The 16,555-nt window shown below is 36.1% G+C and overlaps 1 protein-coding gene across 1 annotated transcript in view; it reads right to left on the minus strand.

Annotated features, from left to right (window-relative positions):
* The window catches only part of LOC104410412 (nesprin-1-like), a gene marked incomplete at its 3' end in the record, with an annotated part of 123,053 nt that overhangs the window by 57,308 nt on the left and 49,190 nt on the right, over window positions 1-16,555 (minus strand). The window contains exons 4-9 of the mRNA XM_010020561.1: window positions 14,958-15,041; window positions 11,051-11,143; window positions 9,223-9,401; window positions 7,076-7,272; window positions 6,825-6,934; window positions 127-234 (exon numbers count right to left, since the gene is read on the minus strand). Of these exons, the coding sequence (XP_010018863.1) occupies window positions 127-234; window positions 6,825-6,934; window positions 7,076-7,272; window positions 9,223-9,401; window positions 11,051-11,143; window positions 14,958-15,041 (771 nt within the window). The remainder of the gene's footprint in view (window positions 1-126; window positions 235-6,824; window positions 6,935-7,075; window positions 7,273-9,222; window positions 9,402-11,050; window positions 11,144-14,957; window positions 15,042-16,555) is intronic.

Consider the following 16,555-nt stretch of genomic DNA (forward strand, 5'->3'; position numbering starts at 1 on the left):
GTGTCCTTATTTCTTTAAACCACAGTATATTGATATATAATACAGATTGTACAAAATACTGCAGCACATGTTACACATAATGATGACAATGATGCCTTATCATACAAAATTCTCACTACTGCTTACCTGGTATTTCTCCTGTAAGCTTGTTTCTGCCATTTGTGCTCGGGCTAAGTCTCTTTCAAATTGTTCTGCCCACACTTTTAGGTCTCTCAGCATCAGTCTGTCTTCCTTCTATGATTTAGTACAACCACATATAAAAAAAATATTGCAGCCTATTAGTAGAGGTGTCAGATACAGTCCAGAAGTTAACATGTCTCTAGCAACTGTAGGTCGTTAGTTGTAAGGAAAGATGATGGAACATCTGGGTCCAATTCTCTTATCACTTATCTTCATACAATCTAACTGAAAAGCACTTCCTGAGTATAAGAGAACTCAGCATCTAGATGTGAGTCTTAGAGTGGTGAAATAATGACAATTTGGGACATTGCAGAATAATAGAGATATTACTTCTAACCTGATGTTAAATTAACACACAAAGTCCTTTACATATACCTCAAAAGGTTGTTTTAATTTTCCACATATTTGCAGAGTTAATTTTCAGTAAAAGTTAATTGAGCTGACAGGAGAAGATTTTATCATCTTTTACCACCATTTTATTTCTGATTGACTTCAGGGTAATCCTTTACATCAAGCTTCAAGCTCAGAAGTCAGCAAAATATTTTGATAGAGAATGTTTTAGCAAAGAAAATGAAAACAAAGAAAAAACCCAACTGTACTCAGTTTCTTTTCCTTACATGTCATTTTATGGCTTTGAAGAACAGCCTATTTATTTTACAGTTTTGCTTTAATGCTTCAGTCTGCCATAGTATTGATGCTTTGCAAGGCTGCAAAATTCTCTGCAGGATTCAGTGACATGGTAGTAAATAGAAAAACAGTAACAGGAAACCTCAGGTCTATGAGGATGTTATATGAGAAAGGTTTTTTGTGTATAAGCAGGCTAATCAAGTAGGACACAAGCGTCCATCTGAGATTTCCAACCAATGAACCATATGTGCTAGCTGTTAACAGAAGCTACTCTTTGAGACAAAAGAAGCCATATTACTGTTAAAATTTGGCTGAAAAAGATCTATTACAGTGGAAAAATGCAACAGCACATCATATGAGTTAATCACCTAAAATGAATAATTAAGTTTCAAGCATTACATGAAAGAAGAAAAACTGGGCCATGTGATAAAAAAGAATATATTTTTTTATCTGTTTGCCAAAGATAGATACTTTCCTGAAGTAAATTACTTTCTTGTAACTTTCTCCTGAGAAAGGAGCCAATTACGGTTACTTCCTTAGAAAGCTGCCTCAAATATTTAATGTATAACGTCCCTTAATAATTTTAAAAGCATACAACTATTGCTTCATTTCAGCTGAGGAAAAGGCAGGATACTCAGATAGGAAAGAAACCCTTCTTTGATGTATTTCTACTAATTCTCTTACTGATCCCCTACTCAAAACAGTGATAGTTGGTTGGACAGAATTTGCGCAATACATTGTGCTAAGTAAATTCTAGCTGGGTGGTTTCAGCAAGATTAACATGGTATTAGAGCAGCTATGCTGCAACAAAGTTTGCTATAGCTCATGCTCCTGTCTTCTGACACTTGCCAAAAGCTGGTACTTGAGAAACATGACAGGACACATATGAAGGTTCCCTGCTCCAGCTATTTGTAATGCCGGGATTTCGTTGACTGCACATAGTGTCTCAAGAAGCCAAAACTCCTAGTGCTTCCAACTTTCCAAATCATTTAAATATAGAGAAGAAAAATAAAATTCCTACTCTTCTGATCTGATAGTTGGCTCTGTGTGGGGGAAAATAAAATCAATATTTTTTGAGATAAACAGCAAAGCCAGGACTATTCCCCCATGAGGAGAAAAATACAAGAGACAATTCTCAACTCATTCAGACATCAGAAAAAGAACTTTGGTATTAGATGTCCCCCATTCATTAGAAGTTATAACTTTAGTGGGATTTCTATTAGTATTTAGCTGTCAGCTTCATAAAGGCAATACTAAACTATGCAACTGATAGAATGATAGAATCTGTAATAGTTTGAATCACAGAATCATGGAATCATTTGGGTTAGAAGGGACCTCTAATGGTCATCAACACCCCTGCAATCTTAATGGATTGAAAGTCCTATAACAATCCTACTAAAACTTTAAGTAAGACAATCTTGAAGTCAAGAAGAGAATAAGCATGTCATGATGTTGTGTACATTACTTTCAGTTCACACTATAAACTCAGTTTTGTAAAACACTGGCTTTTATTCCGGTATAGCTCACATTCATATTGCTGAGAAGCAACTCCTTGAGGTCAGTCTGCCAGAGCATCTGTGTGGCTGTAACTGTTCATACAGCAATGAGAGCAAAATAGGTATTTTGCAAGATTCCTGTCAACATAGCTTAAAAATTTGATAATGGCTAAAACTGTGTCTGACCAAATTTTTTTGAAGTAGAGTATCACTGGGATCAAGAACGCCTCTGGTACCTGAAGCTAAAGAACTCAGGAACAGCTGCACCTCTCTTAACTCACATACCATTTTCCCAACATTAAGGGAAAAGATAAAGTTAACAGGTGGCATTAAGTCTTCTGTGATTTACCCCCACACTATTTAGTTAGGTAGTTTTTTGGTTACTTTGTTTAATTGCAGAAGATGTAGGTGTTTCAGTAACCCCATACTTGAATGCTGTTAAAGACATTGTGTAACAATGCATGATAAGCATTTTATTTATTTATTCATATATTTTCACAGGCTTCCAGTTCAGTGCATCACTTATCACCTGCAAACATGGCTCTATGGCCCTTGGTTGACACAAAAGCATTTTAGAGTCTCAGTTTGGGTAACTGACGTAAAATACCCACTTTCTTAGACACCAAGGCACCTGTCACCAACAACCCCCAGGTTTAATGAGCTATCATTCTTAAAATATGATTTTCATGAGTGCCTAGTGCTTCTTCCTCTTAGTAGAAGAAATTTTGAAAGGATATTATTACAGATGTGTAGATGATTTTCTAAAGACTGTGCATCTGAGGTAGCATACAGATCAGAACATAAACCACCCAAAAAAAGAGTTATCTAGGATAATTATAACCATTTGTGCTTTCCCCAGCTTGAGGACCATTGCTCTCTGGTCAGATTTATTTCAGTTTATCTAAGCCACTATGACTTTTTCTGCATATAATTTCAAACAGCATTTTAAAGTTCTATGAATATTTACTGATTTGCAGAGGTGAACAGAACTTAAATGCCAAGGAATATCAAAGAAAGTAATGGAGAAAAATGTTTATGAGTTCCAATATGATAAGGGGTACGATTTAAATTTACAAAGAAAGGTTTTGGTCCAGAATCAAAGTCAAAACATTATTTTTTTAACTTATATGCTCGAGTTAATTTGAAAATTTCATAATAGAGAATACTTTGGTGTTTGAAGGGCTAAAAATAGGCATCTGTGTTTCGTGTTAAATTGAATTATGGACTGGAAAAGGAGTTCTTTGTTAGGTGCTTTAATATGTAATTATAAACCAGATGAACTGTTCAAATTCTCAGGCAAAGGCAGGATAGAATTTTCAAATATGAACTTTTATATCTAAGAATTAAGTCACTTCTTTTTAGGGATGCTGAACTATTATATTTCCCATGTGCTGAAAAATCAAGTCCTTTTAAAAATATTTATACATTAATTCAACTAATTGTGCTATTCCTTTTGAAAACTTGGGCTCATATGTATGTGATACTGGGTGTATATGTGTAACTGAAACACGTTCACTGACAACAGTATCACAGATGCATCATGAATACTTAGCCAAGCATCATCTTCGGGATGCGCTAATAATACCTGTCTGTAAAAGCAGAAAGTAAACCACTGGAAGAACTCAGAAAGTTATTTTTGCACCTGCTACTCAGGAAATACCTCTTATACTGGGGAACTATGCTGGCATAAGGATGTTGGAGGTGACAGGATTATCTTTTGAATTATTTGCTCATGAGAGCACAAGAAAGGAAATACTTGGAAGGAGCATACTTTCTTATTGTTGAATTTATAATAAAATAAAAAAAATTGACAGAGCTTTCATCATTTCAAATCTTCACTAGCTTAAGCAGCAATGCACTGGGCCTGTATAAGTCTAAGAATGTACAGCAAGCTGCCCAACCTTACTTGAATGGATTGGGAAGATGGGAATACTCCTGCTATCAGTATTAATCTACACTTCAACACATATCACTAGAGTTAGATATACGATGTATGAGATGAACCTTGATCATACTTAAAATCATACTTGAAAATAACCCATGGTTTATATATTAAAAAAGCAAAACAAAACGCCAAATCCAAAACAACAACAAAACCCACACACAAAAATGAGTGTGGAACCAAGGTAATTAATAGGATCAAACTACAGGTCAAACTATAAACACTATTGACTGGCTGGAGTGACACCTGTTATTTGTTTCATAATATATTCACTTCTGCCGTTTTCCAGTTTCACCTCTGAATGTTCATTCCAAATGAGCATTCAGTTAATACTAGAAAATTATAACTATCTAAATATCGAAGACAATTAAAAAAGTATTTTTTAAAAAACATTAGCATTTATGTGAAAAAAGGAGCAGCACATATCATGCAATTACACATGAATGCTCTCTCTTTCCAATCCACAGTTCACATACATCACTTACACAACCATCTATACAAACTAGTGTCTACTCTATAAACCTAAAGACATACAAAATTAGCCATCTAGAATGAGATTAGATGAGTAGAAACATCAATCTATAATCTATTGTTCATGTTTATATCTGTACTTCAGAAAACCAAAAGCATAGTCTAAAATTTATTATAGGAAAATTGACTTGCTTTTCCATAATATTTTTCTGAAATTATTTGCAAAATTAAGGTTGTTAGGATAGGCTCACATAAGAAAGTAGACTTAGACTCATTATGTTAATCTACTTGCTTTTTTTAAAGATTAATGTAAGGCTAGCAAATGAATGTACATAAACCCACACAAAATCTAAAGTCAAATAAGTGCAGGATAAAAACAGGTAGCAACCATAAAAGGGATAGTTCAAGCAATTATTCTGGAGCATATCACCCTTACCTTAAATTTCATAAAAGAAATCACAAAAGCTGGGATTGCTTGAAGTTCCTAGCAATATGAATCAAACGGGAAAGCAAGAGGGAGGGGGAAAAAAGAAAAAAAAAAAAGGGCAAACAAAATAAAGCAAAGCAGGCAGAAAGTCCAAAGAGAACAACAAAAGAGCCACACTTGTAAGAATACAAGACGTACTTAAAATATTACCAAGTTCCTGTGTCTGTATCATATCTAGTAAAGTAGTTTTCATATTAGATCTGATTTCCAGATTACTAGTCACTACATGGTTTAGTCTATCTGGTGCAGACTGCACCTTCCACTAGAGCAGGTTGAAGCCTTGAAAATGCTTCCAGGGGTGGGACATCCACAACCTCTCTGGGCAACCTGTTCCAATGTCTTACCACGCGCATAGTGAAGAATTTTTTTCCTAATATATAGATGTTTTTTCCTAATTCAGTAGTTTCCCTTTCACAACTCGTGCTGGAGTGTCTGTGGCTACAGCCAGAGGGAGGCAGAGTGCGGAGTGGCTGAGTACTGCACTCTCCTGCATTGTCTCTGTGTAAACTCAGGAGAAGGCGGTGAGGCTGATCTTCAGAATCCAATCCCAACACACGCAGCAGACCTGGCCAAGGCTCTTGGCAGTAGAAACTGCATTGTGTGCCACGGTATAGAGACAGCAGAGCTGCCTTAGCCTGCCACAGACTACAGCATTAGGTTTTGGCAGCCTTCTGCTTTGGCAGCCTCATTGCTCAGTGGGATGCTATGGTATCAGTACATATATGTCCTCAGACTGATGCTGCAGTGAGGAAAACTTAAAATTGCAGTGCTCAAGCACTAGAATTGGACAGCAAAGCTGCAGTTGCCTTAGCCACACATAGCTGTAAGGAGGGAGATTCACTCTTTTCAAAGCTCTTCTACAGCTCTGTAGGGAATGCAGAGAAACAGATAAAAAGTGCTTCCTCTTTCTCTCTTGCTGGGGCTGAGCAGATTGTCTCAGCAGTGTTTCCTGTGTTTGCCATGAAGAAAGCAAATGATCAGGGTTAGGAAGTGAGTCATGATCACTTGGCATCACTGAGTATAGCCATTCTAATACAAAGCCAATGCACTAGAGCAGACAGAAAACAAAAACTAAGAAAAAGACACAACTGAAAGCAATTCCTTAGAGTGAACAGTTAAACATCACTGTGCAATAGAAAGAAACCTGTGTCAAAATTGTAACTGCCTCTCAAGCCTAGAAGCCCAGAGGCTAAACCTAAGCAATCTCTTGGCCTGTTCTTGTTTTTATCAAGAAACCCAGTGTGACAGAAACAAGTGACTCATTGTTTCAGGTAACAAACTGTTGCATCTCGTTGGTGTTATGTTTGAAAGCATCTTAGGGAACTTTAGAATCCATTGGTTTGCTACTATTTACAATAGCTGTTGCTGTTCTTTTTGGCTCCTACTGCTGAAAATAGGAAAATATCTGCAGGATCACTATTCTGTTTTCTCCATCTACTAGTAAACTTCTGCAACACTGGTCCTTTATTCTCAGCTAATGTCTCCCGGTCTTTTTTACTGTGCTTGCTTTTCACTTGAACTGCTCATCAAAAGGAAACATAATAAACTTGTAAGAAAGCTATAAAATGGATTTATAAAGCCCACATAATTATAAACTTTATTGTATGCAAGATAAACTTACATCATTTTCCTGCACATCAGTCACTGTATGATGAGGATCAGGATAGTACTTCAAAAACTGGGCTACATAGGTCATGACAGACTTTTCATCTGGCTTGTCAACGTCCACATCTAGACAAGTATAGAACACAGTAAATTAATTCGTAGCTGAATGGCACAAAATGCTGCTTAAATGTTTAAACAGTATGAATTAACACATCTGGTTTAACCCATGCAAGTAGTTAAAACTTTTTTCAACTATGCACTAGGTACCTTCTGGATCAAGGAGCCTTGGAATTCCTAGTTCTGCTTCTGCGATTGTGAAGGCTTCTTCCAGGTTTTCTCTATTTGACCTTCCTTTCACTTTCTCCATATCCACTAAATCTGGGCGGATAGCATGAATAATGGAATGAAATGCAACACCGCTCCTCCAACTTTGTCCAAAATCTTTGATTTCAATTCCAACTTGCCTGAAAATATGAATGAAAAAAAAGTGACTTGCAACAACAGGACTAGATGAAATAGGGGAGGATTCTGGATGGTCCACCCACAGACTATCAATTATTAAACCTAAACCACTCGTGGTTCCTGTAATGTTAATCTGGTTGACTGCAGCTCCATTCGTCCACTGCATAAATTAATTTCTGCCTATGAAGAACCAAGAGTTTTTTGTCATATATATATTGTGTTTGACTCCAGTGTACTTGTTAGTGGCAATAGACAATGGTATTCTAAACAAATAAAGTGCATCAAGGTTCTCAAAGTTAATGTACAACATACAGAGTCTGTGTATGTAAACAGCTCCATTCAGTATTTTCTCCCCCTCACTATAAAGTACTTCACGCCTCCTTCTGACTGCTGCAGTTCAGCTAGGTACATCAGTATCATAAAAAAAGACTTCAGTAATCTATTACCTTTCAAAATGAAAGCATGAACAGTGACATCACTGCTGTTCAGGTGAAAATGTAACAGAAATTTCTTTATATTCTCACCAAACTTACGTGTCCACTAAAAAGTAAACACAAATTATCAAGAAATACCAATATACAACAAGTAATCAGAACTGAATAACACTCTGGCTGCATCTTCTAAAAGTAATTCTGAAAGATACGGTGGTCCAGACACTGCAAGATTGTTTTTAACTTTGTCTGAGCATCCAAAATTCCTATAAGGACATACTTAGACTCTAAGGTAGCCTTGCCATTGGGAGGTTTACAGCAAGAGCAGCTCTGAATGAAGGCCTCACTCAAAGCTTACTGCAATCAGTGAAAGACTTTCACTAACTTTAGTGAGCTGGCAAAATACAATGTGAAGCAGGGCCAGGCAAAGTGCACAATCCTTCCTCTAGGCTTCTTTCAACTCATTTCACCTACTCTTCCCAATAATGTTGATGGTATCATTTATGAACATATTTGTATTTTGTTTGTTTAAATGTCTGGAAACTGCAGCTGACCACTTTCAGTTGCCTATCCCTTACTGACAGCAGTGCAGTAGGAAGAATGCTGAATGCCAAGTTAGATTGTACTGCACTATAAATTACTGTATTCTACCTATTTATTGGAGAACTGGAGAAAGTCTGTATCTTTACAATTCTATTTCTTTTCTCTGACGCACCATTCCATAACTATCCATTTTCTCCTATATTTTGCATGACTGACCTCTTCAAATAGCAGTGATTCCTTAATTTGAACAATTAAATCCATTTTATTATTTTACATCTTTGATTTTTATTTTCTTATTGTGGAAGCTATCAAACTATAATTGTATCTTTGATCTACGTTATACTTTTTTTTTTTTATGACTTTTTGAACGTAGAACAAACATGGGATAATTATACCAAATAAAGGATTATACCAAATAAAGGAGAGATTCTTAACAAGAGGTAGCAAGCTATAACTCCAAAATAACTTAGATTAAAAAGAATGAAATTTCAGGGCAATTTATGTAGCAATATGTTGCTTTTATCACAAAACTGCAGAAAGATATTCATAATTTTTTGTCCCCAGCCTTTCACCAGCAAATGCCAGAATTTTGCGCTCCTACACTCTGTCAGTGAGTCAGTGTGGGACTACACTAAGCCAGTGTGGGACTTTCATTGTTACATTGAGTGTTTTGGCAGCAGGATTACTACACTGTCATTCAGAAATCTAATTCCCCTTTCAGTTCCTAATTCTGTCAAAGATAATCTTTCATTATTCAAAAACTATAAAATATGATTGTTTGTAAAATAATGCAAATCATGATTTATTACTTGCTTATTGTATGGTGGTAATATTTAGCAGCCTCAGTTGCCAAAAAGAATATGATCGCAGGGAGGTACTGTATAAATACAGAGCAAAAGGACAATCCCTGACTGAGAGAGTTTAGAATCAGAAGATTGAACTTGAGATATGAATTCAGTTTATGTGTAGGTTACTTACTTTGCTGCTGTGTACTGTATCCATTTTAACAAAGCCTTTCTGGCACTTCCTTGGACCTTGGTTACCACCTTCCGTTTGCTTGGGGGACTTGCAGTTTCTGAACTGACAACACTCTCCACAGAAGAAGCGCTGCCTGACAATGTCTGCAGCTGTGGGAGGTTGCTGGTAAGCTCTTCAATCTGTGGGGAAAATATTAATGGGCTGTTTGTAGATAATCTTCTTAATTCTTAGCAGTTTCTTAAAAAATTTCCTAATGCAACTGACAAAATAAATTTGGGCAGAAGCTATGATTAACATGTGTTTTATTTAACTGTACATTAAAGTAGCTTCAAAAATGCTAATGTATGTGCCCAGATGATGGTCTTAATTTCAGAGAGTACAAGACATTTAGCAGCTACTGACTTTCTTGATACCCTACAGGTGGAATAATACGCAAGTGTGTGACATTATCTATTATGACAAATTACCATTGAAACAGGGGACAATGGCTTACATTTAGCTTGAATTCAAAATATAAAACACTCCACTAATTTCAGAGGAGGCTCATTCAATTAAAGAATGGAAGTGACCTCAGTGATCTCATCTGGATAGCTCTTCATTTACCATTGTACTGTTTTGGCACAAATTCAGTTGTGGTCTTGCTTAGAGGTACCTTGCTAAGGAAAAGTGAGCATACTGCAAGCAAAGAGCATTAGCAGTGTTTGTGGAGCGTGTATGACAGTTACTTGCATCATGCCTCTCATTAAATGAAAATCATCAACTTGATTCTTCTAAGAACATGAAGTTGATTAACACTTTGGTTCTTTAACATGAAAAAGTTATATCCAGAGGACATTGCAATGTTGTCCGTGCTACGCTGTCTACTTAAAAATCATAGTTTTGCAACATCACAGAATGTGTCTGCCGTAATGAGAACCACATCGCATGCATTTCTGCTTTCATTCATGTTAAAATGATGTATCTGCCTGTGACAACTAAAGAAAAGCTCAAAAAAAGACCCAAGTTAAACTGATGCAGAGAATTAGTTTCAGTAACTCTGAGAACCATCATTTTCCTCATTTATCTCTATCAGCTATAAATTAAAAATACAACATTAGTATCATTCTGGTTAACTTTTCTTCTGAGAAGGAGATCTGAACCACTGATGTGTCACATTGGTTGGTGCTCGGAACAGCATCCCTGAGACATGAAAGTTACATCACAAGAGAACTAAAGCCAAAGAACTCCATAAAGAAGAGCAACAAAATTAGCTGGTTTTTTAATTGTTGAGCAGTGACTCGTTTTGTAAACTCATATGGACAGGATTTAGAAAAGCATTTTTCCCTTCCAACTAACTTTAACAGAATGCAAACAATCTCTCCTCTATGAATTCTAATCCCTCTCAATCTACACCATTCACAGCTAAATTTTATCCTGCATCCCCCAGTGAAATCTGTGTCTACATGTATTGAAAACAATTGCATTGGAATTAGTCATACGACACAATTGCCACCGAGGTTGTTAAAGGTACTTGTAACAAGAATACACAATTCTATTCTCTTATTTTGTTGCCCTGCTGTGTTCTTCAGTGAAAGTGGAAGAATATATTCCAGTGACGAAGGAACCCAATCCCTGGCCCAGATCAGTCTATTCCAAAAATAAATATCTAATTTTCCCAATGTGAAGCACCCCTACCATCAACTGTTTTCTTTACTCAGGATCAGATCCACAGCTACCTGTAAAAGTGACTTAGCTATGGTGAAAGACCGGAACTGTACCAGTTCATATGAAACAATGATCTGAACCATTATTTGACTATGCTATACTGAAGTATAAAAAAATGTAGTACCTGAAAATATAAAATAATGGTCCACATCAAGCCAAGCACAATAGAAGGCCTGCCATCAGCAATATCAGTTGAATTTATGTTGACGAGTTTAATCTATATGGGAAAGAAAACATGTGTTACTACCACAGACAAGGAATGATAGTTATGAAATGCATTTCCAAAAATTTTTATATTTTTAATGCATTTTTGTAATCAAAAAATGTTTCTTAATTTTAAAAAAAATCATTGAATGGTGCAATTTCTTTTTTTAGACAATATATCTATAGGTAATGAAAGATTTTTAAGACCATTACATGCTATTTGTAGAAAAAATATTTCATTTCAAGTAGAAAGAACAATAAAAATTACATAGAACCATTGTACAAACCGGAGATCCTCTGTATATGGACTAGCATGAAAAGCAAAAGGAAAAATATGATACAAAAGTAAGTTTTAAGTAATTACTTATTAGGTAAATGCATTAATTTAATTTTATAATACAAAGAAAGCACATTGTTGGCACATCTTACAACACAATTAATAAGGAAAGCAGGGATTTCTTGCTTTAGCTCTATTAGACTTGGAATAGAAAAAGAGAAGTGAGTTTGAGAATAAACAAGAAAAGGAAAAGGGACGTAGAAAGCATAAAAGAAATATAAGGGAAAAAAGAATGCCAAAGTTCTCCAGTAGTGAGTCTCTTATTGTAAAGGATATTACCACCACTGATTAAGGTTCCCTTGCAAGACAAACCTCACTATAGTTCTTATAAAACAAGAAAAGAGTAGGAAAATAATGCTAATCTATAGTCTGAATAAAATATCACCCTAAAAAAAGCTCAGAAGATAAAAGGCAGTAAAAGAGCATGTCATAAAGAAACTAACAGATAATGTTCAAAGAACTGGAATAAACCAGGTAGTACTGGAAAATTAGCAAATACGCTAATACTTATTTCCTCAGCAAAACGAAGAGGCTGCCACCAATCGTGATATATATATGAAGGGCTGCTAAAGTGTTCATGCACTGCAAGCTTGTTCATGGGCAAAGGTTATGGAAAAACCTTGGAGAATAGGTTAAAGAAAAGCAGGAGAATGACTTTAGGTGACACCATTTGTCTCACTGAAACAGAAAAGACTGCAGTTCTCTGAATCAGAAGCTGGAAACCCATTAAAAAACACCAAAAGCAAACAAAATATTGGTCTTCTGGGCTGTTTAGTTCTTTTCAGAATTAAAACTCCACAGCCTACTAGGGAAGAGGCAAAGGAGAAATCCCCACAGGTTATATTTCCAGTCATCACCAAGAAATCTCACAAAACTCTGACAGAATTTGTATTACTTGCTTCTCTACCAGTCAGTAAGGAAAATTTTCTATTAACTACCTGAAGAAAAATATATGAAGAATCTCATTTTCTTAGCTGGACTAATTCCAACAGAAGCTTTTCTTTCTCTAGAAAGCAACATTTTTCTTCTATGTATTAGAGATCAAAAGGTTTACAGGGACTCAGATAAAGCTTCTGATTAGGCTACTGTTCACAAAAGAGATGAAAGTATTCCGACAACTAAAGAGAAAACTAATAGAGGCTCCTGCACTGGGACTACCTAATACTACCAAACCCTTTTGGCTGTTCTCTCATGAGAAGCAGGGAGTAGCTCTAGGAGTTCTAGCTCAAGACCTAGGACCCTACCAAAGGGCAGCAGCTTACTTCTCTAAGGAACTGGATGAAGTGAGTAGAGGATGGCCTAGCTGCTTGAGAGCAGTCTCAGCAGTAGTACTGAATATACAGGAAACAAAAACATTCACTTTGGGACAAAAGATGACCATGTTAGTGTCCCATCTGGGTTGCCAAATTGATGCATGAAATCAGACTCTATAACTCAAAGAGAGTTATAAAGCAGGTATGTTTACTGTGGTGCCGGGTGCAAGAAGGATCAATCCTCCTAGCCTGCACACCAGGGAGTCGAGTGGGTACATATTTATTGCTTACAAACATACCTTTCTAGTCTAGTTATTGTGTTACCTATGTCTTATACTCTATTAAAATGGATCTAAAACTAAAAAATAAACTTCTTAGAGCCACAAAAGAAAAACAGTTTGGTCCAGAATGATATCTGCTAGTTGCCAGCTGCATTTTTGCGGTACGACATGAATATCTGCAGAAGTCTGTTTGGACAGTGAAGATAGGAATTTGATTAAATGTGTAATAAACTTTAATTATGGGAGAAGCCATGTAGGAAGGAGACCCTGTTGGCACTCCCCAAAGCACTGTGCACCACCACCTGTCCCTGTTCATTTGCCTCTGAGTACAGAGCAGGAACTACACGCAGCTGCTGAAGAGGCATTTGTTGTCTGAACAGCATCCCCATCTCCTCTGGGAGGAAAAGCATAACAGACTGGATAGATGCATCATTCAGGCTGGATTCAACCTAGAGACCACCTGCTAATGCACACACAGTCTACCTGACACACTGCATGCTTCCAACTCTTTCTAGAAGAAAATCCGGCATATTGACACAAACTACATACAAAAAAAACCCAAACCCCAAAACCCACAAAAACCCAAGACAAGCAAAAAGAAAAGTCCAGGTAAAAATACTTATATATCAGGAGCAAAAACACTGTGCTCCATTTCTGACCATCTATCTTGATCTGCAGCAGGATCAGTTATCTAGCTGCACTGCTATATTATTTCTGGGATTTCAGCAGGGTCATTCAAAATTCGAGTTACCCACTATGTTGTGACATGTAAACTAGGTAAGCATGGGTTTTTTGCTCTTCACCCCAACTTTGTCTTAGGTTATAGAGGTCTCACCAGAAAGCAGCTCTCTTTGTATCTAAGCCTCCATGGTTAACCTGCATATGATATAGTTTGTATTAACTGTGCTACATAAAATAGTGAAATTGTGAGCAAAAGCTGAATTTTGCTTTGGAAATATATTTGTCTTTACTTTGGTTATACATTTTTCAGTTAAAAAAAAGTTCTCTTATGGATTTCATTCTACAGGCATCCAAGATTGTTTCCCACATAACGGAAGTATGATTAGGTCAAGATGCCATAGGTTTAAAGAGAAGGAAAGAATGCTTAAACCAAACAACTTGAGGTGTACAGCACTGTGGAGATAAAATTCATCAGATATTACATCTGCACTGTGAAAAATTCAACTAAAATGTAAAAATTAGAACAACAAAATATCTGTAATCTAATTAAAAATAAAAACAAAACACAGATACAAGTAATTACAATATTTTTTCATGGAATTGTGGAGAAAAATATAGAGAGAAAAGCCAGGAAAAAAGGTAGAAGTAGATTTCTTTTCTTTGATATGCATACCTAGGTCATACTGAGCTTTTAGGCTTTCTGTCTTCTGTTAACTTCATAAAATATGTTGTTTCATTTCTAAAATGACCACACAGCACTGACTTTTCCAGGATCAATCCAGGAATTAGTCTGAAGTCCTGCCAAGCTAATAAAGGGTTACACTGTTCTCAATTTTTACGTCTGTACTTTCAGGGAGTAGAGTTTCACATGTACAACCTAGATCATAAATCTATTCTTTTCATTATAAATGAATGCCTTACTGAACTGAAGAGCATTGTTCTTTGCTGAGAACAGCAACAGGAAAGTAGGCAACATGAGGAACTGAAGAGCACACTAAAAAATAAATTAAAAAAAAAAAAAGGCAGGAGATAATCCAAGGTAAGGCTAAATAAAAAAATAATAATAAAAAAAGTTTTACCCTGTACATTGCTACACAGTAGTATTGGATCTTGTCACTTTTACCTTTTAGCAGCTTTTAGGTACTGTGTAGAAACTGAAAACTGCAAACATAGCTCAAATTGTGTAGAATAAGAGCATTTATGTGGATACAAGTATTACATTTAAAGAAAGGAAATAAAAAAGGAAAGACTGGGACTATGTGCTACCAAACCTACCCGTCTTCCTTCTAGAAACTTAAGCGCTGTGCCAATGTTGGCAACCCAGTGAATTCTCTTCAGCTGACGTCCCTGTTCACAAGGCTTAAAGAGAAAGGACAGTGTAAACTCCAATTAGATTTATACCAATTTGCCACAAAAAGATGTAGTTCCAAATAATTCTAAGTACCCATGTACATACCATAGTCTGATCTACATGTAAAAATGTTCCTTAGAACAGTAAAATTTTATCTTGGCATATACTAACAGGAAGGACTAACATATATATAGGGAGGTAAATTACATACTTCCATTATGAAAAAGTTACATATGTCTTAACAACCTCAGGATGCAAGCTGTCAGCTTCAGCCCATAAATATCATCAAATCGGAAAACTTATGTAAATATGTTTTTCTTATGTAAAATGAATTACTACTATTTTTATACACAGACACACATATATATGTGTATTTAAGAGAAGGCAACATTCTCTCAGCAAAATATTTTAGCTTACAAAAAGTAAGTCCAGGTGGTTGGTATTCATAAAAATCAGTCTGCAGTGAATACATTTTACCTAGAGGATTTTTATCCATTCTCTCTGATATTTTATTGGCAATTAAAAAAAAAAAAAAACAACTATCACAAACGCTCACTGAACAATGAATTTTGCTGAACTCCAGACATGTAGGCTAAAAAAAGACAAAAGTTCTTTGAATTAAATCAATAACATATCCCAGGCTTCCAATACTTTACAGTGGAATTAAATCCCACAATGAATCTTATATTGTAAGGAAAACATACAAGTACTATCATTTAAAATCGTTTTCAAAAAGTTACAAATGCATTTAACAACGGCCTGCTATAGATTCTGAAATTCCTCTTGCAGCTACTACAGAATATTGCATTCTGGTATAAATAACCTTTAAATTAACAAGACATTATTCTGATTCTGTAATATCTCTTATCTTTCATTAATCAGTATAGGTAGGATACAACCCAATTAATTTCATTGTAACAGATGCCATCATTAAAATCATTTTCCTGTTTTACTACTTCTGTTTTGCCACAAGAGGGAGACTTTCTTTCTGTCTTAGACGAACAGAAACAGAAACAGGTGTATTTCAACAGAGCACAAACACACTTGGAAGAATAGCTTTTTTCTATCTTACAGTAAAATCACTCCTGCAGCCCGAATTCCTACCCAATTTTTGGTGTCACCTCCAATCAAAGCAGAGGTGAAATATGAAAAAGAAGTGAAAGTGTGGCACTGCAAATTGCCTGCATGTGAGGGAACAGGTAACATCTGAACCCTAGAGCAAGCTGAATGACAGATGTTGCTCTTCTCCTTCAGATGCTGTCACTCAATTTGTGAGCTGGTTTGGAAAATGCGAGTGCCCTTGGCCTAAAAGCCTTTTGTTTTTGTCCAGCATCACATGCACAAAACTAGTCTGGCTCATAAGAGACAGCTAACTTGCAATGTAAGTGCCGTGGCTTCTGTATACAACTTGGCTGTGAAAAAGCCATTTTGCATCATTTAAGGTTCTTTACAGTAGCAAAGCAGCTGTCAAGGTAAATGGATATAGAAACCCGTGAAATCTGAGTGGCTGACATTCCCCCCC

The sequence above is a fragment of the Nestor notabilis genome, unplaced genomic scaffold (assembly GCF_000696875.1).
Source record: "Nestor notabilis isolate BGI_N333 unplaced genomic scaffold, ASM69687v1 scaffold15418, whole genome shotgun sequence".
Classification (NCBI taxonomy): domain Eukaryota; kingdom Metazoa; phylum Chordata; class Aves; order Psittaciformes; family Psittacidae; genus Nestor; species Nestor notabilis.